This window comes from Anolis sagrei, chromosome 7 (assembly GCF_037176765.1).
Source record: "Anolis sagrei isolate rAnoSag1 chromosome 7, rAnoSag1.mat, whole genome shotgun sequence".
In the NCBI taxonomy this organism is placed as follows: Eukaryota; Metazoa; Chordata; class Lepidosauria; order Squamata; family Dactyloidae; genus Anolis; species Anolis sagrei.
This window is the reverse complement of record NC_090027.1, coordinates 32810510-32837725: the sequence shown is the minus strand read 5'-3', so window position 1 is coordinate 32837725 and position 27216 is coordinate 32810510. Positions and strand designations below refer to the sequence as shown.

The window sequence follows — 27216 nt, the reverse complement described above, 5'->3', positions numbered from 1 at the left end:
CTGCCTTGCTGGGAATTTGTCTATGACCCAAAGTGAACCAAACATCAAAGCTAGATATCCAGATGACATCCAGTTTTAACAGTGCATTCTAGTCCTTAACACAGGGTGAATTGGCCCTAGCCTTAGCCCCATATTCAGGTAAGGGCTCTTCCACACAACCATATAATCCAGAATATCAAGATAATCCACAATATTTGCTTTGAACTGTATTATCTGAGTCCACATTGCCATATAATCTAGTTCAACGTGGATTTTATACAGCTGTGTAGAAGGGGCCCCAGTTGGAAAAAACTTAGGAAACTTTGGAGAAGCCCTGCACTTTGGACAGAGTGTGGACAACAGACTGGCTCCAAAATGAACTGTGTCCCTGTCCTCACAGGCTGATGTCTCAATTTCCTTGCCCCAGTGCTCAACAGTGCAAAGCTCCCAGGAGTCATGTTAGCTAAATAATTTGGGTGGACTGCAATACAAAAATGAACTATTATAAGTAATGTTTTCAGACATAGATCTTTTTCATTTGTTATGTGCAAAGCTGGAGGGAGGCTCGCGCATGTGAGTCCCTTCAAGACATGGGGGTTCTGTGTGGGAAGTTTTGCTTAATTCTCTCATTGGTGGGGTTCAGAATGCTCTTTGATTATAGGCAAACTAAATCCCAGCAACTACAACTCCCAAATGTCAAGGTCTATTTTCCTCCAACTTCACTAGTGTTCTTATTTGGGCATATTGAGTATTCGTGCCAAGTTTGGTCCAGATCTATCACTATTTGTGTCCACAGTTTGCTCTGGATGTAGTTGAACTACAACTTCAAAACTCAAGGTCAATGACCACCAAACCCTACCAGTATTTTCTGTTGGTCATGTGAGTTCTGTGTGCCAAAGTTTGGTTCAATTCCATTGTTGTGGAGTTCAGAATGCTCTTTGATTGTTGGTTAACTATAAATCCCAGCAACTACATTTCCCATGTAACAAAATCAATACTCTCCAACCCCACCCGTATTCCAATTTGGGTGTATCAGGTTCAATTTGGTTCAATTCCATTGTGGTTGGAGTTCGGAACGCTCTTTGATGGTAGGTTAACTATACATCCCAGCAACTACAACTCTCAAATAACAAAATCAATCCCCCCTCCCCAACCTGACCAGTATTCAAATTTGGACATATCGTGAATTTGTGCCAAATTTAGTCCAGTGAATGAAAATACATCCTACATATCAGATTTGTACACTATGATTAATAACAGCAGCAAAATTAAGTTATGGAGTAACAACAAACAAAAATAATTTTATGCTTGGGGGTCACCACAACATGAGAAACTGTATTAATGGGTCACAGCATTAGGAAAGTTGAGAACCACTGCCCTAGGATGAAGTTATTATGGGGTTTTCTGAGGCCGAGAATGTGTGAGTAACCCACAGTGAGTCTCAATGGTTGTCCTTGGTCTTCAGAGTTGTAGTTCCACACTGCACTATTCTGGCTCTCTACCTTCTCCATTTAGGATACAGGTGGGGGTCATTTAGCCTTGCAGATGTTGGGTAGATCACATGTCCCAGCAGCATAGCAAATGATGAGAAATATTGAGGTCTGACTGCAGTTCATAAACCTCTTCCCACCTCTATTCTAGGAAAGAGGCAAAAGTTTGAACCGTGACCAGCTGCATACAAAGCACCTTCTCCACCACCAAGATAGGATTCTTCCCTCAATTGCTTCTGCTCCCCAAGAGCTTTTCTGATTACATTCCAACACTAACACCATCTAAGAAAGACGCTGAGAGAACTTCCTCATGACCACCCAAAGACTGTTTCAACAGCATTTTATTGACCTGAACTTCAGGTCAGAGTTTAATACAAAAGGTCATCATATCAGACTTCTTACAATGGGTTTGTTGTTGTGACAATAATTGTGGAATTCTTACAGTGAGTCAATTCCACCTGAACAAAAAGCAAGAGTGTACAGATGTGGCACGAAACAATGACTCACTGAACTGTACTCATATCCTTGGCATTCACTTGGCTCACTCTCCGAAATGGAGTGGAAACAATCCATCTGGCACTCCAGTGGAGTGAGCTTAGCACTTGCTGATGAGTATTCTCTAAAATATTTTAAGCAGATGAGACCATTATTATTTATTATTCAGTAATGGGCTACACATTTTGCGTACATAAATAAAATGCATACCTACCTCCCCCCAAATCCCATTCCTTTTCATAATGCCAGTATAACCTTTGATATAGATTTTCACAGAGATGGTGCTAGCCAAGTTAGATTCTAATGGCTTGGTTCAATAAAACATGTCTCCTAATAGTTTCTGCTTCACTAAATGACTAAGTGCATAAATCAGTCCAGCCTCACTTGCCACAAACCACAACCAGCCAAAATCCAAGACCACAAGATTGGAGTTGGACTGTTAATACCCTTAGACTGATTTATGTTGCTCTATAAAAGTCTAAGTCAAGAGGTATATTGGAAAAGAACAATAATTTTTGCAGTGAAGGCAACAACACTAGCAACGACAATAATAAATGCATTATTTATTTAGAGCTTTTATAACGTGGTCTTCTCGACCTCTGAAGAGGGACTCAGGCCAGCTAACAGCAGAAAATTCATACACAAACAGAGTAAACATAATGGCATCATAATACATTAATAAAAATTACATTAAAATACAGATCACACAATATCATACAATTACAAAAGCCAGGTCGTCAGAGTACAATCACAAATTCATCACCATCCGCCAGTGTGGGCAGCCGTTACTGACTCGATCATCATTCTGCAAATGCCATATTCCAAATCCAAGATTTTACCAGCTTTCTGAAGGTCAGGAGGCAAGGGGCAGATCTAATCTCCAACAGGAGAGCGTTCCAGAGCCGAGGGGCCACCACCGAGAAGGCCCTGTCCCTCGTCCCCACCAAACACGATTGCGAAGGTGGTGGGACCGAGAGCAGGGCCCCTCCAGAATATCTTAACAACCTTGATGGTTCATAGGGGAGAATCCGTTCGGAACAGGTAAACTGGGCCGGAGTCGTTTAGGGATTTATAGGTCAACACCAGCACTTTGAATTGTGCTTGGAAGCTAATTGACAGCCAGTGGAGCTGACGCAACAGAGGAGTAGTATGCTCCCTGTACCCCGCTCCTGTTAGTAGTCTGGCTGCCGCTCGTTGAACTAGCTGAAGCTTCCGGGCAGTGTATTTGCAACCTGTTGTAAGCCCACACCTGAGAAGCATCAGGCAGGAAGAAGAGCAAATGCACATATCTGCTGTTGTCTCTTTGGCAGCAGAGATGCAAGCAAGCCTACATCATGCCTGTGGGAAGGCCAAACCGCAACTGACCACACAGGACTGAACTGAGAAGCTGCCCTGGCACTATTGAAGCGCTGCTAATAAGATTCAGCTTTCCAGAATGGCTTGCCTTGGAGGAGAGAGGGCAGAGAAGTGAATAGCCTGTTGCACTGTTTACCAGCCTATCTCCCCAACTTCTGCTGGTTTCTGCAAGGGTCTTGGCTCCCACCTCAAATATCACACCTCCTTCGTCAGTTTGAAGTGTATGCCAGGAATTTCGTCACACGTAGCCAAGAGGAGCCCCAGCCAAGTGGGCATGAGGCAGCTGGAGAGGCCGAGGAGCAGCGCTTTTTTGGCACACTGCTTCTCCATCCTGCCAGGATCGCAACTCTCTTGCATTTTGCCTTTTAAAGCAAATGCCTTTCTCTGGCTTCCAACATTCTTTCAGATCCCTGTCCACTTCTTGATCATTGCAGACAAGAACTTAGCTCTTTGCTTTCTCCTCCTCCTTGTCTCTGCCTCTCCAAATGTCAATGGATTGAAACTCAGTGAAGCCCTAGCTAGCACAGTCAATGCTGAAGCATTTTGGGAGTTGTAATAATAATAATAATAATAATAATAATAATAATAATAATAATAAACTTTATTTGTACCTCGCTACCATCTCCCCAAGGGACTCAGTGCGGCTTACATGAGGCCAAGCCCACAGCACATCAATAAACAAAAGCGATAACAAATGATCAATACAAAACAGTTAAAATAAAACACAAAAACACAAAATACACAATAAGCAATCAGCAATAACAATAACATACAGCATTTAAAAACCTATGGCCGGGCCAAATGTAATAATTAAAATTTAAAATGATGGGCATGAACAAGGTAGGGTCAACTAGGATAGGGTTTTTAAAGAAAGATGAGGGCACGCAGACAATCCTAAATCAATATTAAAGTGCATGTGAGGACATATTGCTAAGAGTTTTCCTTATTCTGGGAAGGCACACTGGACCAACCACGTTTTCAGGCTCCTCCTAAAGACTGCCAACATTGGGGCATGTCTGATGTCCTTAGGGAGTGAATTCCAGAGTCGAGGGGCCACCACCAAGAAGGCCTTCTCCCTCGTCCCCACTATTTGCACCTGCAAAGGAGGTGGGAGTGTGAGAAGGGCCTCTCCAGATGATCGAAGAGATCGTGTGGGTTTGTACACAGAAATGCGGTCACGCAGATAGGCGGGTCCCAAACCATTCAGGGCTTTGTAGGTAAGAACCTGCACCTTGAATTGGGACCAGAAGATGAATGGCAGCCAGTGGAGCTCCTTAAACAGGAGGGTTGACCGCCCCCTGTAAGAAGCACCGGTTAGTAACCTGGCTGCCGCCTGTTGTACCAACTGAAATTTCTGAGCCGTCTTCAAGGGCAGCCCCACGTAGAGTGTGTTACAGTAATCCAATCTGTAACCAGTCACATGCGCAGGTTCACCGAATTCCCTCCCTTGAGTTCGAATGTCCAACTGTACTTGGGTACATTCAAACTTAAATGACACAAGAGCAATAATTTTAGGAGTATTTGCTATGTCGTCTTCCCTTTCAACATATAATAGAGGTGTGGTTTAGTGGTTTGAGTGCTGGACCAGGACTTTGGATCACTCAGCCACAAAACCCATTTGGACAAGTCACTCTTTCTCAGGAAGATAATGGCAAGCCCCCTTTGAACAAATATTGCCAGGAAAACTCTTATGATAGGTTCACTTTAGGGTGACCGACTTGAAGGAACAACAACAAAATGATGTTTGGTTGTGCAAATTAACTTGAAAATCTCCCTAGTGTCCCGCTAGCCATGTTTTCTTTCTATACAACATTAAGCTTGGCTATGAAAACTGAAACTATCTTATTACAAAAGGAATAAAATTATAATATGGAAAAATAAACAACCAAATAAGAGACCTCTCCTCCCCCCAACATCTAAAGTAGACAAAAAAACCCAGGAAAACCTATTCCAAGTATATATTTGCAATAATTCCTCAGAAATGGCTATTCAATGGACTTTCCCACCACAATCTTGGACTGCACCTGCTCATCACGCTCCCTGACCCAAATCTGGCCTCTAAACCTCCTTGCCTTCTGCATAGCTTTTGCAACATCCCGATGAATCACCCACAGAAGCTGTTCCCAGTAATTCACTTGTGAATTTTGTTTTGAGTCTTCTGACTAACTGGTTAGGAATCCTTTGGCTAGATGCTATGTCCTGCTACAAGCAGAATGCGAACAGACCCATAATTCACAAGATGGATTTCATTGTATTGCAAGTGTGACATAAGGAAAGATTCTGTACAAAAGAACATGCCTATGTAGTCGATGCAGTCAGCCCTCTGTATCCATGGAATCTGCACCCATGGATTCCACCATCCAGGCTTTAAGATACTTTATCATGTATCATTTACAGACTCAAATCAAGGAAAAGCTCCATGAGAACTACCACTCCTCTTGGCGTCCCTCCAGCAACAGCAAGGGTATCCCTCTGGGCAGCTAAACCAGGAAATCCCAACTGGATGCCCCCCCCCCCCTCTGTGAGGGGCAAACCAAGAATGGGCAACTTGGAAGTCCATGAATAGACTCAGAAGCGGACTGGGCAGATCAAAACACAACGCAGCAAAATGGCACCTTGTGTGACTGTGGAGCAGAACAGACAACTCCACATCTGTATGCTTGTTCACTGTGCCCTGCCTCATGTACAGAGGAAGAATTGTTGGAGGCTACAGACATTAGCTGGTCCATGAGGTCACGAAGAGTCGGAGACGACTGAACGAATGAACAGCACAGACCGTGCTGTTGCTGTTGCCCGTTTTTGGTCAAAAGATATTTAGCCGCCTGCGCGTCTTCTATTTTTATCAGTTTTATACTAATTTATGCAATGCTTTTGATACGAAATAAAAATAAATTTTACTGTGCCATTGCATGGAATGGGACTTGATCACCCACAAATTTCCTTTTTTTTAAAAAAAAATATTTTTTTATTATTTTATCATGGTTTAATACATTTGTTATACATTGTTTGTTTTACAGCAGATACATATTATTCAATACAACCTACCATACTTTTGGCATCTAGTGTTATTTTTCTGATTATACATTTTTCTATCCCTCACCATTGTGCTCCCCTCCCCCCCAAGCCACAGTTTTTACATGTCATCTGTATTATCTTCTTTATTTTTAAATCCTTTTTCAATAAATTTTCTCCAAACATCATCAAAATCACTTTGTTTCCATATACCTCTTTTAACTTTTAATATACATGTCAGCTTATCATTTATTGCCAATTTCCATACTTCCTTGTACCGTTCGTCGATTTGTATATTTATTTCTTTTTTCCAGTTCCTTGCTATAAGCAGTCTTGCTATTGTTAATAAATTTGTTATCGCTTCTTTATCCTCTTTTTTCAATTGTTTATTATTATATAATGATAATAGAGCTATACTAGGACTTCATTACACTGGAATGTTGTAGACCTGGACCATCTCTCCCAATAGGCAGACTAGGTATACTGCCTCTGGTGACAGGTACGAGGTTATGGGTGACAGCCATGAGGTCCTCCTGATGTTGTTGAACTGTGCACATACCAGTCCTAGCCAGAATAACCAATAGTAATGAATACTGGAAGTTGCAATCCATCAGCACCTGGCAGTCCACATGGTTTCCCCTTTTCAGGAATGGAGAGCTTCAGATGTTGCAAGCATTGCGGTTACAGAGAAATGATTTCCGTGGACAATCTGAAAGCATTAGAACCTGGCAAGATATCAGGAAATGATATCACAACAGACAGCATTTCTGCCTGGCGCTTACTCACAACGCCTCCTTAGCCCTTGTCTTCAAAATAACAAAGTTCACTTGAGTGGTGCGTTTTTCATACCGGAGTGCTTCATAATCAGGAGCTGCTTTGCCAGCAGCCGCTCCAGAGGCGGATTGTGGCAGCTGTTAAACATTACATGGAATGTAGGGGAGGAAGTGGAGAAGAATCTGGTGCCCTTGGTGTGTGTATGTGTCGAGTGTGTAAGAAGCTGAACCATGGCTGGAAATAAACAGATATAAAGGAAGCCTATAACACCCTTGAGACTAATAGTGGCAAAGACATTTCTAGGATAAGGCCTCTAATGATGAAGTGGGCTGAAATTCCCCAAAGTTTCTTTGTCACTGGACTGTATCACACCAGCCTACTATCCTGATACAGTCATATTAGCATAGATCAGTGGTTCCCAAACTTTTTTTTTTTACCAGGGACCACTTTGACCAGGGACCACTCTCTAACATTAGTACCAAAAGGGTTGCAAATCAGTTTTTTGTCAACTTTAGATTCTGTTTTGGGTGCTGATTCAGAAAATTGCATTGGATAGACCACATGAGCTCTAGTTTCTGATACAGAACATATGCCATAAACAGTGACAGGGAAGGAGTGACAAGTAGCACAAAAGGAGCTGAGCTAAAAAAATAATAAAGAGGAAGGAGGCCTGCAGACCAGATTTTTGTCCTCGTGGGCCACTGGTGGTCCACGGTCCACAGGTTAAGAACCACTGACATAGATAGATAACACTGGTCAAGGCACATTTTGGTGTCTCAAATGTGAGATCTGCTTCTCTATATTTTTGACTTGCTGATTCCAAAAACGGCACCAGTTTTCTCCTATCAGTTTTTGAGATGCAGAACATATGCCACATACCAGTCTTCATCTGCTCTCCCATAGAAAATCATGATAACCCTATCTAAGAAACTAGAGTTGATGCAATCTATCTAATGCAATTTTCTGAATCAGCACCACAAAGAAGCCCGGGAACAGGCCTAAAAACTGACACTAAGAATTTTTCATGTGTATTTGGCTATGCAATGAATACATACTGCACTGAGCACCTTCAATATTACACAGTTGCACTGATTCATTGATTTGTGTTCTTGTGATCATACTTGTGTACACTCTCATAACCTCACCTTCTACTGTGGTTCCGTTTTTTTTATTTTTACAATTGTGTAATTTCAATATTTTAAAAAATCTTGTCCCTTGACATCACTTTAGCGATGACACACTAGCACAGAAGCAGAAGGGGCCCATCTTCCCTGAAGTGGGTGATGAGAATGCAGTGGGATGGGGAGCTATTGATGGGCTTTATTGGCCAACAGCTAAGTATGGGAGCATCACAGGAAGGAGGAGAGACAAACCAGTAGTGGGATGCACATGATGACACAGGTTCACAGTCTGTTGTTGCATGCCTTCCGAATTTTCTTGGGAAGATTTGTTCAGAGATTTGCCTTCCTCTGAGGCCGAGAGAGCAGTACTTGTCCAAGGTCACCCAGTGGGTTCTGCAGGCTGGATAGAGATCTGATTCCTTGGCCCCCAGGGTCTTGTCCAATCCTCATGTCTCAATCATGCAGGCTCTCCAAGACATCTTGTGGTTACCCTTTACGTCAGTGGTTCCCAACCTTTGGGCCCCCAGGTGTTAATGATATCAGAGGTGACCCCCCCCCCCAAGACTCTGTAAAAGATGGTTCAAAACCAAGGAATCCATAGTTTTACCAAGGGCACCAGGCTGGAATGAACCCATAATCCCCTATCTCTCCCCCATGTGGGAACCTAAGGCTCTTTCCACATGGCAATTCCCTGTAACTCACACTTTATGGACTTTCTATGAACTTTTAGAAACCTTTAATCAATTTTTCATGGACTTTGGAACTCTTATGGCCCCTATACCAAACTCTTATGAACTTTTATGATATTTCCACTGTGTCAATTCCTTTGGCCGATACTGATCCAAGATATCATCAACAGACCCCATATCCAGGGCCCAAGGACCACAAAGGGACAGACTTCCTAATCAGTCAAAGAAATATTTCCAGGAACCAAAGACAATTGCCAAGCCAGCTCGAGAGCTTAGGAAAAGCTATTGCCAGCAATTATACAAACATTAGTCATTTAATCCATTCATCTTTTCCTCCCGATTCTTTGTTTCCTGCCTGGACCGCCTCCTTCCTTCCCATTGGCTGAGAGGCCGAAGCGGTGCTGGCTCCCTGATTGGCTGAGGCGTGGCTAAGCCACCCGCACCTCCCAGCCAGCTGATGACTCCAACCAATCAGTGCAAAGCTAGCAAGGGGGGCGGGAGCGGGAAATTTGAAATTGACAGCTCTGTATTTCCTATAAAAACTGTAATATTTCTCTTTGCAAACTATGTCGGCTTTGGCAAATGATTGCAGTTTGACATCTGCTCCAGCTGGTGGCTTCTGCTTCAACTTGGTGAGATTTATTCTGGAATATTGCCTTCTTTTTTCTCACCAGGCAACCTACAATGACTTGGGCCTAATCCACAGCCATTCTAAATTGTTCGGCAACATTTTGGACTTAAACTCCCAAAAATTCCAGCCAGTTTACCAGCTGTTAGGAACTGTGGGAGCTGAAGTCCAAACACCTGGAGGCACAGAGGTTGGGAACCACTGCTTTACATGCAAAAAGAAATGGCTGTGTAAGGGATAAACAAAGACAAAACAAGGACCAAGTATGTTCCTCTGAGTGTTCCTTTGGAGCTGTTTCGTGGGCCTTCTGGGATTCAATTCATCTCAGGAAGTAACTCACAAACACTGTTCCTCTTGACATTTTAATGTTTAGTAAATAAAAACAGAACTTTAAGGACTGTACACAAACCTGAGTAAACATGGCCTTTTCTGACTCAATATTTCTCTTACATGCCCACCTGATACATTAGACTAAACTATTGCAAACATATTTTCCCTTCTAATGCAGCACTACCAGTTCCGCTGTGGGAAAGAAGGGTAGATATTTATAAAATGGTTAGCAGGTCATTCAAAGGCCAGGTCTGGATCAGCTATCAATCTGACTCCAATCTGACTTCAATCACACACTCTCAACCATACAAGAGGCTCCAACTAGAGCAGAACTGTTAAATTGGTTACTGAATAATGACTTCGACATCTAGGTAAATCCCACTGTGCGTAATGGGGCTAACCAAAGGATTCCGAGTTGTTCATCAATTTACGTTTTTGCTTCCATAATGATATCATAGTTTAATACAGTGGTTCTCAACCTTCCTAATACCGTGACCCCTTAATACAGTTCCTCATGTTATGGTGACCCCCAACCATAATGTTGTTTTCATTGCTAATTGATATCTGTCATTTTACTACTATTATAAGGTGTAAATATCCGATATGCAGGATGTATTTTCATTCACTGGACCAAACTGAGCACAAATACCCAATACGCCCAAATGTGAATGCTAGTGGAGTTGGGGGAGGATTGATTTTGTAATTTGGGAGTTGTAGTTGCTGGGATTTATAGTCCACTTATAATCAAAGAGCATTCTGAACTCCACCAGCGGCGGATTTGAGCTGAACTTGGCACACCGAGCTCCCATGACCAACAGAAAACACTGGAAGAGTTTGGTGGGCATTGACCTTGAGATTGGGAGTTGTAGTTCACCTATATCCAGAGGAACACTGTGGATTCACGCAATGATGGATCTGTACCAAACTTGGCACGAATACTCGATATGCCCAAATGTGAACACTGATGGAGTCTGGGGAAAATAGACCTTGACATTTGCTGGGATTTATAGTTCACCTACAATCGACCAACAATAGAATTGGGTCAAACTTCCCACACAGAATCCACATGACCAACAGAAAATACTGTGTTTTCTGATGGTCTTTTGCTTGACACCCCCTCATGACCCCCTCAGGAGTCTCGACCCCTAGTTTGAGAAACACTGGTTTATTATCATACTTCATAAACCAGAGTAAAAATAACACTGATATATTAAATAGGTGAAATGTAGGAAAGTCGAAAGTTGATTCAATGCTGGAAGGGGAAAACGCTTGGGAATCCAGTCTAGGCCAGCCAGAGTTCCACTAGAGAGCAAGGTCAGTGTATAAATCAAATAAATGGATAAATTATATCTAATTTGTGATAAGGATGATACTTTTTAAATGCAGAGTTCTTTTGAATGTAGCATTCCTCTATTTTATTTTATTTTTTGAGAAATGCATTATGCTTCTCAGCCACTGTACACATTTATGATTCATGTTCTGCCCTGCTTAGACATTCCACCATTGTAGGCAAGGTTCCCAGATCCACATGATGTCTGGATATAAGGGGGCTGTAAAGGTTTGACATTCTAGCAGGGAATCTATAAAATAAGCCAGAGTTTAGCTTAATGATTTATCTGTCTGGACTATTATTTATTCACAGTGCTATCCAATATCCCTGGCATTTTGCAAAGGAGCAACTAGAACAGTGGCTCTCAACCTTCTTAATGCTACGACCCCTTAATATAGTGTTGTGGTGACCCCCAGCCATAAAATTATTTTTGTTGCTACTTCATAACCGTAATTTTGCTATGGTTATGAATTCTAATGCAAATATCTGATACGCAAAATGCATTTTCATTCACTGGACCAAATTTGGCACAAATACCTGATACGCCCAAATTTGAATACTAGCGAGGTTGAGGAGGATTGGGTTGTTGTAGTTTTTTCGGGCTATATGGCCATGGTCTAGAGGCATTCTCTCCTGATGTTTCGCCTGCATCTATGGCAAGCATCCTCAGAGGTTGCTTGCCATAGATGCAGGCGAAACGTCAGGAGAGAATGCTTCTAGAACATGGCCATATAGCCTGAAAAAACTACAACAACCCAGTGATTCTGGCCATGAAAGCCTTCAACAATACATTGAGGAGGATTGATTTTGCCATTTGGGAGCTGTAGTTGCTGGGATTCATAGTTCACCTACAATTAAAAAGCATTCTGAATTTCACTAAAGATGGATTTGAACCAAACTTGGCACAAAGAACTCCCAAATACTGGAAGGATTTGGTGGGCATTAACCTCGAGTTTTGGAGTTGTAGTTCACCTACATCCAGAGAACACTGTGGTCTCAAACAATGATAGATCTGGACCAAACTTGGCACGAATACTCAATATGCCCAAATGTGAACACTGGTGGAGTTTGGGAATAATAGACCTTGACATTTGGTAGTTGTAGTATCTGGGATTTATAGTTCACCTACAATCAAAAAGCATTCTGAACCCCACCAATGATAGAATTGGGCTACTTTCCACACAGAACCCCCATGACCAACAAAAAATACTAACTCTGAGGATGCTTGCCATAGATGCAGGAGAAACGTCAAAAGAGAATGCCTCTAGAACATGGCCATATAGCCGGAAAAAATCTACAACAACCCAGAAAATACTGTGTTCTGATGGTCTTTGGTGGCCCCTCTGACACCCTCTCATGACCCCCCCCCCCAGGGGTCCCGAACCCCAGGTTGAGAAACACTGACTAGAATTTCAGAAGGTCGAGGAAACAAGTGAGAATGGAGAAAAGGAAGAGGCAAGGGTATCGGGGCAAATGGATAATATATGTGTGCTTATACTTCAGTTTGAAGATAAAGGTTAAAGGATTAAGCCAGATGTTTGAAGCAGATCAATTTCAAAGCAAGAAGATGGATGAAATTGATTGAACTTGAGCAAGTATAATATAGAACCTTCTTCCTGCACCTGCTTCCCTCCATCCCAAGTTGAAATCATTTGATAAGGGGGATTGCTTATAATATAATATAATATAATATAATATAATATAATATAATATAATAATATAATATATATACATATATAAATATATATACATATACATATAATATACATATAATATTGATAATATTATAATGTAATACAATATAACACTACTACTAATACAGTATTATAATTATATATTTTATATTGCATGTAATATTACTAATAATATTACAGTATAATGATATAGTACAATATAGTAATATATAATTCAAATATTGTGCTATGATAATAATATAATATATTCTATTTGCATACTACTTGTAAGCCACTCTGAGTCCCCTTCGGGGTGAGAAGGGAGGCATATAAATGTTGTAAATAAAATAAAATAAAATAAATTGTTGTTATTCAGCAATTCATCCTAATTTCATCCTTGCTAGGAGATTCTTTGAATTGATTTAGAAAATCCACAGAGTTTATTTGATTTGGAGTAATAGTGAGATAAGATGCATGTATGTTTGCATGGGACACAAAGTCTTAATCTGGTTTCACCTCCACATTTCAAAAGCTTTTCTGCTCTCTTCATCCTTAAGCTCCATGTTTTATTTGTCCAGCCATCCTATCTGCATTTGGTTCTATTTGAACAGAATACATAATGGAGCCCCAGTGGCGCAATGGGTGCCAGCAGGACTGCTGACCAAAAGCTCAGTGGTTCGAATCCAGGGAACGGGGTGAGCTCCCATCTGCCAGCTCTAGCTTTTCATGTGGGGACATAAGAGAAGCTTCCCACAGGATGGTAAAACATCTGAGCCTGCCCTGGGCAACATCTTTGCAGATGGCCAATTCTCTCACACCAGAAGCGACTTGCAGTTTCTCAAATCACTCCTGACATGGAAATAATAATAATGGAGATCTTCCATGAGTCTTAGTGGAACAGATGACTATGTTTAGCATTTCTGCAGTTCCATCAACTGTATGCATAAAGAGAAGTTTCTTCACCATAAATCCAATTTGTCCCAATGCCCTTTTGCCATTAATTCCCCAGACAAAATAACTCCAATCCTAAAACATTCTTATCTGGATGTAGATAGAAAACAACAACACATTCATTCACTAGCAAAGGCCACTGGTATGAACTATGCACATCTGTTTTCATTCCCCTTTTAATGCAATGCTCTTAATACAATTGCTGTTTAATTTCTCCACTGTGAAGATAGTAGCACAGTAGAAAAGTGGTTTTTCCTTGTAGACAGACTCTCCTTCGGCACTTTTTAACTCCTTGAGGATATATATTTGAATTAGATTTTGGATTGCATGATTTTAAACAAGTGGTTTGAAGGTTTTATATGTTTTTAATTATTGTTTTAATGTATATATTCTAATTATGTGTGTTTCTGGCATCGAATTGCTGCCTATATGTGTAAGCCACTTTGAGTCCCTTGTGGGATTGAGAAAGGCGAGGTATAAATATGGTAAATAAACAAATAAATAAATAGATTTTAACACTGCCTGATATGAATTTCTTTGTGCCAATGGTCTGAAATAAATGGAACTTGTGCTTTAAATGGTTCTCTTCTTCCATTGACTGCACAAGAGAAGGAGAAGTCCCGTCCCCCCCCCCCCCCCCCACCACACACACATACACACCAAAACATGCTCTCGGGGATCCGAGATTCTGTATCCAGAGGCGGCCCTAGGTAATTTTCAACGGTAAGCAAACAGTAATTTGGCACCCCCCCCCCCCCCAACCAATCACTGATATATATTTTCTGTTCATCGTGGGAGTTCTGTGTGCCATATTTGGTTCAATTCCATCATTGGTGGAGTTCAGAATGCTCTTTGATTGTAGATGAACTATACATCCCAGTAACTACAACTCGCATATGTCAAGGTCTATTTCCCCCAAAGAGTGCCTCAAGAGCACCCCTGGGCAAAATCAACTATACTGCAAATGCTTACTTTGCGTAATGGGTTGAGCCGCCCCTGGCTGTATCCATAGATTCAACTGTCCATGACTTGGGAGCAGGGTGGGTGGATGAGAAATATCAAAAGCAAACCTTGATTATACCATTTAGTAGAAGGGAAAGCACTTTACTACACCATTGCATATAATGACACTAAGCATCCATCAAGCATGTAGCCAGGAGGGGGGGGGGGGCTTAAGGGGCTTCAGCCCCCTCCCCCCGAAATTCTCAGGGTGGTCCATGAGAAGGCCTTACTAGTACATTATTTAAACTATGTTTATTCATATCATGATCTGATCACTATGCTCAATATATCCCATATGCACGGGGGTATTGGGATAATGATACAAAAGGTTTGCTAGGGTAGATCCTCAGCCCCCACTTTGAATCAAACTCAGCCCCCCCCCCCGCCGAATCTAACTCAGCACCCCCTGAATCAAAATCCTGGCTATGGGCCTGGCGTCCATGGATTTTGGTATCCACAGGGCATGTGTGTTTGTCCCGGAACCAAACCGCAGTGGAATTAGCCAGCTTTTAGTGTCTACAAGACACTTTACCAGGCACACCAGAGAGGAAACTATACTAAAATGCAGATGCCTCCCACCACCCTGAGTCTATTCCCCAATTCCAAAAGCTACAGCTTTACAGACAAGATGGAACTACTTGTTACTGTTGCCAAAAATGGCAACATGGTGTCAAGCTCTTACATGTAACTTGTAGAAACGTTGGATGACTTCACCTAACCGCATGGTTTCTCCAATGTCTATTGGGCAATGCTCAGTGATATAAAGCTGCAGGTGGGGATGGGAAAATCAAGAATGTGATGATATCATGGTGTGTGAGAAATGATAGGGTGTCATACAGCACTTTGGAGAGGGACCTCAATACAAGACGAGTCTCTGGAAGCAGCTCCACATCTGTTAATGCATACTACTGTTGAGCCCCCGGTGGCGCAGTGGGTTAAAGCCCTGTGCCAGCAGGACTGAAGACCGACAGGTCGCAGGTTCGAATCCAGGGAGCGGCGGATGAGCTCCCTCTATCAGCTCCAGCTCCTCATGTGGGGACATGAGAGAAACCTCCCATAAGGATGAAAAAACATCAATATCATCCGGGCATCACCTGGGCAATGTCCTTGCAAATGGCCAATTATCTCACAACAGGATGCTCCTGACACAACAAAAAAAATGCATACTACCGCTCTACACTTTTTCCCATGTCAGGAGCGACTTGAGAAACTGCAAGGTGCTTCTGGTGTGAGAGAATTGGCCGTCTGCAAGGACATTGCCCAGGGGACACCCGGATGTTTGGATGGTTTACCATCCTTGTGGGAGGCTTCTCTCATGTCCCTGCATGGGGAGCTAGAGCTGACAGAGGGAGCTCATCTGAGCTCTCCCCGGATTCGAACCTCTGACCTGTCTGTTTTCAGTCCTGCCAGCACAGGGTTCAAACCACTGCACCACAGGGGCTCCTTGCTCTATGCTAAGAAACAGGAAAGAAGCAAATGACACCACAAGAAGGTGCCTGTTGTCTCGCAGCTACCTATCTGGGATAGGTGAAGTGTACTCTGCAAGTTTTAGTAGGACTGCAAACTCCATCAGGCCTCACATATTAAGGAGCAATGGAAATGACAGTACTAACGTTAGGGGAGATACATGTTCCCTTCTCCTGTCTATTGTGGCCTTCTTCTCTCTTTTTATTTTCACTTACTCATGCATTAGACAGGAGCAAACAGTCTAGCAATGTAAAAGCAATGACGTTTGCAATTGCCATAACTGCCATGGCTCAATGATATGAAATCCTGGGAGTTGTTGTTTTACAAGGTCCCGGGATTCCACAGCAGTGAGCCATGGCAGTTAAAGTAGTGTCCTTGAGATAGCCAGTGACTGACAAATTATAGTTTGAAGCATCCTGAGACCATTGGGCAACTTGCCGTGGCTTTATGGTGTTCTAAGGACGTCCTAGGGATTGCCCTAGTTACTGTCCAAACAAGCTTTTGAAGCACATCAGAATGATTATTAGCTCCATACAACAGTGGGGAGGCTCCAGATTCAAACTCATAGTCTGTCTGAGGCTGTGTAGTGACAGTTAAGCCTGGCAAGGCAGGAATGGAGGACTTTCTTGGCTTATGAGTTTATACATGGCATGCTACCAGTCACAGGAGAGTTACTACCACAAGAAGTTCCCATGCCAAGGACTTTCCCAGCCAACTTGCATGCCCCAGCCCATCTGTGCCAGTTTCCAGCTTTGTGAAAGAAGAGGGAGCAAAAGAGCACCTTACCGTCAGGTCTTCCCCGTAGAACCGGAGCATTGATGTGTCTGCCACTAGCAGGGTCTCCACATAGCGAGCCTGAGAGGTGAACCGCTTGGCTCTGCTGTTACTGCTGTCCAGTTTGGCCTGAGTGTCCCCTTCTGGAATGTCCTCAGGGGCCTCTTTTGCCCAGCCCTGCTTCTGGAGCTGGTGGACCTGCAGCAGGAGCTCTCTGCTCCCTTGACCTTGAGGTTGGATGACATACTTCTCTCCGTCCACCAAGAAGGAGCCATGGATGCCTTGGCACAAGCTGACGGCCACCAAGGAGTCTGGCTGCGAGTTGACAGTCCCTGAATAGAAGCACCTTCTCTGCAGCCTTGCATCTTCTTCTTCGGCCAGAAACTCTGCGGTGGGCTCCTTCTTTCCAATGTGTTGGATCTTCAGCCCGGGTGCCAAGAAGCTGGCATCGGGCTCCAAGTGCAGCACAAATTCCCTCCCGAAGGCGGTCAGGGAGAAGGACACCTGCCCTTCCCTGCTGCTCATAGGGGTTGCCAACCAGACTGGCACCACCTCCTGGGAGTCTCCGCTGGGGATGGACAAGGCCAGGGCATGGGGCAGGAGCATCCAGAAGAGCACCCAAGGGGAGACAAGAGCAGGTGCCAGCCTGCCAGAAGAAGAGGGAATAGAAGAAGCGGGCATAGAGGCAGGAAGCCTGGAAAGGCAGAGGAAGGCTTGGGTTGGGAGAAAGAGACAGACAGAGAGAAGCAAACTCACACTGCAAATCTGCAAACTGCAGTCTGAGAGGGCAGTGAAGGCTCTGGGTTAAATCAAAACTGATAGGAAAGAGAAATGGATAGAGAGAGAAATGGGAAAGAGATTGGTGAGATTGTTGCTAGCTGGATGGCGCAATTTGCCCAAGTGTGGGAGGGAAAAAGTAGGCAAAGTGCTCTTTCTGCTCCCCAAAAAAGAGTGGATCTTCTGATACCCAAGCTCCTTTCCAACACAGTGTCATGCAAAAAATAGCAGCAGAAAGAGGAGGAAGGAGAGTCGTCCCTTTGGAAAAGAGTGTCGAGCTGCAGGAGGCTTGGAGAGCTTGTGATGCAAGGCAGCTCTCCCTGGATGGATAGCTCCTTCCTTCCTTCCTTCCTTCCTCAGCCTTGGAAGCACCAAAGCAGGCTGCTCAGCCCTCGGTATTTATACTTTCTTCCCCCTGCTTTGACATAAGAGGGTTATTTTTGATCTCACGATCCCACATTCCCCTCCCCTGGGACCTAGAAGAGGAGGAGGAGGAGGAGAATGAAAAAGCGGGTGTGTATCTGTATGTATGGGAAGGGGGGGAGGTTTGGGATGCAATCTGAGCTGGGAAGACCCGCCTCTCTTGCTTCAGTGTCAACCCAAAGGCTCCCCCTCTCCATTCTCTTGGAGTTAACCCTTCCAAGGCCTGAAGTTGGAATAATGAGTCCTTTCCAATTATTATCCCCCCCTTTCTTCCTTTCCTTGTTCTGTCATGTTTTTTATTCCAAGGGAAAAAAGTTGTCATGGGGAAAACCTTTACTATTTATTATGATTGCAGCTTGGAAATAAGGAAAGGGCACCACTGAGTAGGTAAAGGCATGATTTATAGTGGTTGCATGGAAATGGAATAATGGCTTGGATTGTTCCACATTCAAAGAAGGGATATATACTCTGTGGGACGTCATTTCGTTTTCAGAAAAGGAAAATCTGACTTAGTACAATCTGTTCTTCCTCCCCTCCTTGCCAGGTTATGTTCATCGCAGGGATAGAAAGGAAAAGAACTTCCCTCTGCAGGAATGGGAAGGAAAAGTACTTTGAGTTTGCTTTTGATTACTTTCTTACTTAGGTTATCCCTCGTTGGCCGAGGATGATGGTCCTCCAAGTGAAGTGTCTTGGTGGTGAGTCCGTAATAATAATAATAATACTTTATTTATACTCTGCTACCATCTCCCCAGTGGCGCAGTGGGTTAAAGCACTGAGCTGCTGAGCTTGTTGATCGAAAGGTCGCAGGTTCGATTCCGGGGAGCGGCGTGAGCTTCCGCTGTCAGCCCTAGCTTCTGCCAACCTAGCAGTTCGAAAACATGCAAATGTGAGTAGATCAATAGGTACCGCTCCGGCGGGAAGGTAACGGCGCTCCATGCAGTCATGCCGGCCACATGACCTTGGAGGTGTCTACGGACAACGCTGGCTCTTCGGCTTGGAAATGGAGATGAGCACCACACCCCAGAGTCAGACATGACTGGGCTTAATGTCAGGGGACTACCTTTACCTTTACCATCTCCCCAAGGGACTCGGTGCGGCTTACATGAGGCCGAGCCCACAATACATCAATAATATTTTTTAAAAAAATAATGCTGGACATGGGCAAGGTAGAATATAACTGGGATAAAAATTCTGGATGGGATAGGGCATGTAAATCAATCCTAAATCAAAAATAAAGTGCATTTTGGGGCCATAAAGCTGAGAGTTTCAATTATTCTGGAAAGGCACACTGGAACAACCATGTTTTCAGGCTCCTCCTAAAGATTGCCAGAGTTGGGGCATCCCGGATGTCCTTGGGAAGTGATTTCCAGAGTCGTGGGGCCACCACCGAGAAGGCCCTCTCCCTCATCCCCACCAATCGTGCCTGCAATGGAGGTGGGAGCGTGAGCACGGCCTCATAATAATAAACTTTATTTATACCCTGCCACCATCTCCCCAGTGGGGACTCAGAGCGGCTTACATGGGGCCAAGCCCGGACAACATATTACAGTGGAATAAAACCAAAAACATAAATAACAAACAACATCATCAAAATTACATTAAAAAAACATTCCAATAAACACAGTCACAATAACAGTGGGCGGGCCACATGTACAGGACAAAACAATTAAAAGACTCTAATGAGATAAAAATAGGAGCAGGTTATTTGCAGGGAGCTCATAAAAACAAACAGAGTTGTGAAACTAAACTTCACATTTGGAGGGCATGAACTCCAGTGGCAGAAGTGTTGAGGGAAGCAATGGTATCATGTTGTACACCTACTCGCCAAAGGTGCAGTGGAAGAGCCAGGTTTTAAGATTCTTTTTGAACGTTTCTAGTGAAGGAGCTTTCCTGATCTCTCCAGGTAATAAGTTCCAGAGTTGGGAGACCACAGGCTCTCTCCCTTGTGCCCACACGGCGAGCTTGTGAGATTGGTAGGGGGGAAAGGAGGGCCTCCCCCAAAGATTGAAGGGCCAGAGTTGGTACATGGAGCGAGATATGATCACGAAGGTAGGCGGGTCCCAAACCGTTTAGGGCTTTATAAGTGATAACCTGTACCTTGAATTGGGATCAGAAAATAAATGGCAGCCAGTGGAGCTCCTTAAACATGGGAGTTGTGGTGTGGAATGGCTGTGGAGTGCTATTCTTGATCCACATGTTTCCAAGTGGAAGGCGGTCCTGGTCAGGGTTGGCTTGTCGTGTCTTCCTCTTGGCATGTTTCTCCATTTCGCCCTCCGTTCGTGCCTCTTTGAATTCTGCAGCATTGCTGGTCACAGCTGACTTCCAGCTAGAGCGCTCAAGGGCCAGGGCTTCCCAATGTCTATGTCACAGTTTTTGAAGTTGGCTTTAAGCCCATCTTTAAAACTCTTTTCCTGTCCACCAACATTACATTTCCTGTTCCTTAGTTGGGAGTATAGTAACTGCTTTGGGAGATGGTGATTGGGCATTTGGACAACATGGCCAGTCCAGCAGAGTTGATAGCGTAGGAGCATTGCTTCAAGGCTAGTGGTGTTTGCTTCTTCCAGCATGCTGACATTTGTCCACCTGTCTTTCCAAGAGATTTGCTGGATTTTTCAGAGGCAATGCTGATGGAATTGTTCCAGGATTTGAGTGTGACATCTGTAGACAGTCCATGTTTTGCAGGCATATAACAAGGTTGGGAGGACAATAACATCCCAAAATATGACCTTTTCTTGTTCCCGATCTCTGCAATCTGGTTCTGTCTTTATTTATAAAATGTCTTTGATTACTTACAGCAGGCATGGGCAAACTTTGGCCCTCCAAATGTTTTGGACTTTAACTCCCACAATTCTACTTACAGCTCAATCTGTTTTCGAACTGCTTAGATCAACAGTAAGCTGAGCTGACAGTCAGGAGTTCATGCCCACCTGGGACTTCGAACTGGCAACCTCTCGGTTGGAAAATCTTATCATTGCTGGTGATTTACCAGCTGTTCTAAAGCCCGACTGTCTTTTCTTGTGGAACATCATGACTTTGTGCAGAACATGCTGTCCCTGGATTTGTTTTCATAGACTTTCTTCACCAAGCTTTGAAAAAAGTGACAAACAGAATGTGGGACTGCATCTTTGGTTATGTGTCCATTGTATTAAAATGGAGCCCCCGGTGGCACAGTGGGTTAAACCCTTGTTCCAGCTGAACTGCTGACCTGAAGGTCGGTGGCTTGAGTCCGCGAGATGGGGTGAGCTTCCATCTGTCAGATCTAGCTTCCCATGCAAGGACATGAGAGAAGCCTCTGACAGGATGGTAACACATTCGGCCATCCCCTGGGCACCGGTCCAGTATCCTCGGGGCTTCCTTGGATTCTGATGGAAAAGAGTAGTGGAGTTGGGTGTCATCTGCATAGAGGTGGCACCATTCTCCAAAACTCTGGATGACCTCTCCCTGTGGGAGATGTTAAATAGCATGGGGGACAGAATAGAACCTTGCGGGACCCCACAGGTCAATGGCCAGGGGTCCGAGCAGGAGTCCCCCAGCTTCACCAACTAGGAACGACCCTCCAGGAAGGACTGGAGCCACAGTAAAACTGTGCCCCCGAGTCCCATCCCAGCGAGCCTCCCCAGAAGGATACCATGGTCAATGGTATCGAAAGCCGCTGAGATATCCAAGAGAACAAGCAGGGTCACACTCCCCCTGTCCAGTTCCTTGCGGAGGTCATCCATCAAGGCGATCAAAGTCATCTCGGTACTGTGCCCAGGCCTGAAGCCAGACTGCGAACGATCCAGAAAATCGGTGTCATCAAGGAATCCCTGAAGCTGCGAGGCAACCATCTTCTCCAGAACCTAACAAGTTCAGCAGCTCAGTGGTTTAACCTGCTGCACCATCAGGGGCCCTAGGTTTCCAGGTATAATTCCAATAATCCAGTGGGGCTTTTTAAAGAAAAAATAATAACATGCCCCTCCAAATCTCAAATTAATGAACAGCACCAAATATCAGTTCTATGCATGCATTTGTTCTGTAACCCTTCTGCAGTGCAGTTTTCTGCAGTCTCATCCCCATCCCATTTAATGGAGTCAATTTTGCCTAGTGATAAGCACCTAATAGTTCCGCGCCCCCCCTCCTCACTTTAATTCCCAAGGGAGTTGCAGGTTATCAGGATTGGAGCAATCCCGCAAAGTGGTCCCTACCTCCCCCTTTGCAACGCGCTATTTAAAGCTGTAATCCCCCCAAATATTTGAACGAATAATATAAGCAGTGTTTTGAGGTTCCAGATACCTACCTCCCTGGGAGCTAGGAAATCAGCTTTATGGGAAAGTCTTGGGGATGAGGGTCAATGTTTAAAAGACCTTTGACTCTGCATAAATGTCTGGTGTGACTGTTGGGGGAAGAGCATCTCCATCTGCTCATCATGGCTGAAAAGCCCCCTTCGTATACTCAGACGCACACGAGCTGTGTCTCGAAATAGCCACCTGATGCCCTGGGGCCCAACATTTCTAATGCCTGGATGTCTTTTTATAAAGTGCAGCTCTTTAGGGTGGTTTAGAAAACAACTGCTCAAAAATAACAACAATGCAAAGCCAAAATGGGTGCTCACTGGGTTGGGCATTTCAGATTCCTAAGCTGATATCACAGTTGCAATAATATTGATATGTTAAAAAGCATGGGTTGAAACCTGCAGCCTCTCATGAATTGCTGCAAGGAATCTGGCCCACAGGGTAAACTTTGGATTGACCTGTTGTTGTTGTTCATTCGTTCAATCGTCTCCGACTCTTCGTGACCTCATGGACCAGCCCACACCAGAGCTCCCTGTCGGCCGTCACCACCCCCAGCTCCTTCAAGGTCAGTCCAGTCACTTCAAGGATGCCATCCATCCATCTTGCCCTTGGTCGGCCCCTCTTCCTTTTAACTTACACCTTCCCCAGCATAATTGTCTTCTCCAGGCTTTGCTGTCTCCTCATGATGTGGCCAAAGGACTTCAACTTTGTCTCTAGTATCCTTCCCTCCAATGAGCAGCCGGGCTTTATTTCCTGGAGGATGGACTGGTTGGATCTTCTCTCAGTCCAAGGCACTCTCAGCGCTTTCCTCCAAAAGCATCGATCTTCCTTCGCTCAGCCTTCCCTAAGGTCCAGCTCTCACATCCGTAGGTGACTACAGGGAATACCATAGCTTTGACTAGGCAGATCTTTGTTGCCAGTGTGATGTCTCTACTCTTTACTATTTTAGGATTGACCTGAAGATCTATCATATATGCTGTTCCTGGAAGTCTAATAGACTGGGAAGAAAGGAGCCCTCTGCTGGTATCTTTAGCAAAATAGTTCACTGAAAGATAGCTGTCACTGAAGATAGTTCACTGAAAGATAGCTGTCTGGATTGATAAATCAGTAAAGTGCTCGGACACTAGAAAGTCTTCCTGCCAGATATTTGGCTTTCAAAGTAATTGTGTGCTTCCTTGTGCTGAAATCAGAAAGCCCATGAGCTGGAAAGTCAAGCTGCAAATGCTCTCAGCTGTTTAAGCCCCCATCTACACTGCCCTATAATGCAGTTCTATAATAACTGCGCCTCTAGTGGTGCAGGAGGAGCCCCAGGTGGCGCATTGTGTTAAACCCTTGTGCCGGCAGGACTGAAGACCGACAGGTCGCAGGTTCGAATTCGGGGAGAGGTGGATGAGCTCCCTCTATCAGCTCCAGCTCCTCATGCGGGGACATGAGAGAAGCCTCCCACAAGGATGATAAAACATCAAATCATCCGGGCATCCCCTGAGCAACGTCCTTGCAGACAGCCAATTCTCTCACACCAGAAGTGACTTGCAGTTTCTCAGGTCACCCCTGACATTACAAAAAATAAAAGTGGTGCAGTGGATTAAACCCCTAACCTGTTCAACTTGCTGACCAAAAGTCGCAGGTTCGAATCTGGGGAGCGGGGTAAGCTCCCGCTTTTAGCCCCAGCTTCTGCCAACCTAGCTGTTCGAAAATATGCAAATATGGAAAATAGAGATTATTACTTAAAGAAAGTAAATCACAGACAGAGAAGACAACAGCAGGGAAGCAATATATTTCACAACGCAGAAAAAAGACACTAAAGACCCTCAAAGACTTGATGGAAGTCCTCTTTTTTTGGGAACTTTTCATATTTTTGATACTTTTTGTACTAACTTTTTGCTAACTTTTCTCTATCTTTTTTCTCTTTTTTTTACTTCTTTTTTTCTTAGTAAACTAGCCGTCCCCTGCAACATGTTGCTGTCGCCCACATGGGGGTTCTGCGTGGGAGGTTTGGCCCAATTCTATCATTGTTGGGGTTCAGAATGCTCTTTGATTGTAGGTGAACTATAAATCCCAGCAACTACAACTCCCAAATGAAAAAAAAATTTTTTTTGAGTGAAGGACATACATTGGGTTGTTAGGTGTCTTGTGTCCAAATTTGGTGTCAATTCATCCAGTGGTTTTTGAGTTCTGTTAATCCCACAAACTAACATTACATTTTTATTTATATAGATTACTATTCTTTCTTTTTCCACTGATTTCCTATCAACAATTACTATGTTCTCCCACTTTCGATGTTAAAAATCTCAGTACATCTATTAATTCTATAAAACTAATCAATAAAAATATTTGAAAAAAGAGCAAATATGCAAATGTGAGTACATGTGGTGGGAAGGTACCAGAGCTCCATGCAGTCCTGATGGCCACATGACCGTGGAGGTGTCTATGGACAACGCCAGCTCTTCGGCTTAGAAATTGAGATGATCATCAACCCCCAGAGTTGGATACAACTGGACTTAATGTCAGGACTTAATAAATGCAATTTGTTTCATAAAGATCAAGTAAACAGAACATATTGTAAAGAACATATTGTAAAGAACAAAAATAACTTTTTGGCCTTGCATTGCACATTTTAGTGCAAATATTAAGACACAAATAGTGTTTTGTAGTTCACAAAAAATAACACTCTCAAAATCTGCCTTCAATTGAGGAAGCACTGAGATCCAACTAAGTTGGCTCGGTCACATTTTAGTTGAAACCTGTTCTATAAGAGCCTTTTGCAGGGAAAAGATGCATTCTGGAAGTCTCTCTATACCCAGGGCCCTTCTACACAGTCAGGTTTAGGACAGCTGGTAAAACATTTGCAATTATAAGATCTATCAACCAAAAGGTTGCAAGTTCGAAGCCCTGAGTTGAGGCCTTGAGTTGGTGTGAGCTGCCAACTGTCAGCCTAGCTCATTGTTTACCTAGCAATTCGAAAATAGCTTTAGCTAAAAATTAGATACCGCTAAAAGCGGGGGAGTTGTCTTATGACACCATAAAGAAAGAAGATCAGAAAATGCTGGGCGACCAAAAGGAAGGAGGAAATCTTGATGGTTCTTCGTCATAGAACAGTGTTTCTCAATCTTCCTAATGCCGCGACCCCTTAATACAGTTCCTCATGTTGTGGTGACTCCCAGCCATAACATTATTTTGCTGCTACGTCATAACTGCAATGTTGCTACTGTTATGAAAAATAATGTAAATATCTAATATGCAGGATGTATTTTCATTCACTGGACCAAACGTGGCACAGATACTTGATACACCCAAATTTGAATACTGGTGGGATTAGGAGAGGAGAGTTAATTTTGTCATTTTGGAGTTGTACAATCAAAGAGCATTCTGAACTCCACTAACGATGAAATGGAACCAAACTTGGCACACATAACTCCCATGGCCAACAGAAAATGCTGGAAGGGTTTGGTGGGCATTGATCTTGAAAACAGACCTTGACATATGGGAGTTGTAGTTGGTGGGATGTATAGTTCACCTACAATCAAAAAGCATTCTGAACCTCACCAATGATAGAATTGGGCCAAACGACCCACACAGAATCCCCATGACCAACAGAAAATACTATGTTTTCTGATGGTCTTTGGCGACCCCTCTGACACCCCCTCATGACCCCTCTGGGGGTCCCAACCCCCAGGTTGAGAAACACTGTCATAGAAGATAGAGCAACAGCACCCCTGAACTTAAGCCCAACCATCCATGGCACCTCCTTCTGTTCTGTCTGTCTGTATATTGTCTATACAAAGTGGCATTGAATGTTTGCTGTATATGTGTACTGTGATCTGCCCTGAGTACCCTTCGGAGTGAGAAGGGCAGAATATAACTAAAGTGTTATTATTATTATTATTATTACACAGAATATCAAGGCTGAAAATTCTAGAATATCTGCTTTGAACTGGGTTATCTGAGTCCACACTGCCATATATTCTAGTACAAAGCGAATCATGTAGGATTTTATTCAACTGTGTGGAAGGGACCTCAGGTGAGGAGAGATTCCTGTGCTGGGTAGATCCACCCTCTTTTCTGGCTCATTGACATCTTATATTTTTCTTAGTCCAACAAATATCTGCATTGCTAAAGACATAGGAGGCAAGCCAGACCACTCTGTTGTAACTTGCCATCTATGTGCATCTACAAACACCTCATCTGCTGGCTATTGGCAAACGAATCAGTCAATCAATAAATACTTAGTTTGAAAGCGGCAAGAACACAAAGTCCTGCCCGCATGATGCTTGCACACAATGCTTTGCCGCAGGATGCATTTCATTCCCATGCCCTCCTTTTGCTTTTGACCTCTGAGAACACCGTTGGTGGTTTTTTATTCTAGGTGGTCTCCGTTTTCATTAGTTTCATTAAATGGTGGCGTGGAATTTCTGGTCGTTTCAGGCAGCCCCCCAAGGGCTGATTAAAGTGCCTTTGGAAGAATAGCCCAAGACAGCTCCAGGCAAGCAAAACTACTATTTTATTTAAGTGCCATTTTTAACTAGGGGAGCAGAAGTAAATAGCAAAACTCCCTGAAAGTTTAAAGCAGAGCTACAACATGCAGAACCTTAACCATTATGGCCTCTTTCTATATTGGATCAAGGATTCTGAGATCGATAGTCCAAAAAGAAGCATCTCCAGATTTGGGGAAGT

The 27216-nt window shown here is 43.6% G+C and overlaps 1 protein-coding gene across 1 annotated transcript in view; it reads right to left on the bottom strand.

The window, feature by feature from the left end:
• ADAMTS8 (ADAM metallopeptidase with thrombospondin type 1 motif 8) overlaps positions 1–17814 on the bottom strand; it is a 34475-nt gene extending 16661 nt beyond the window's left edge. Inside the window, exon 1 of the mRNA XM_060787545.2 lies at positions 17084–17814. Coding sequence (XP_060643528.2) covers positions 17084–17752 — 669 coding nt within the window. The 5' untranslated portion in view covers positions 17753–17814. The remainder of the gene's footprint in view (positions 1–17083) is intronic.
• Positions 17815–27216: the final 9402 nt, after the last annotated feature.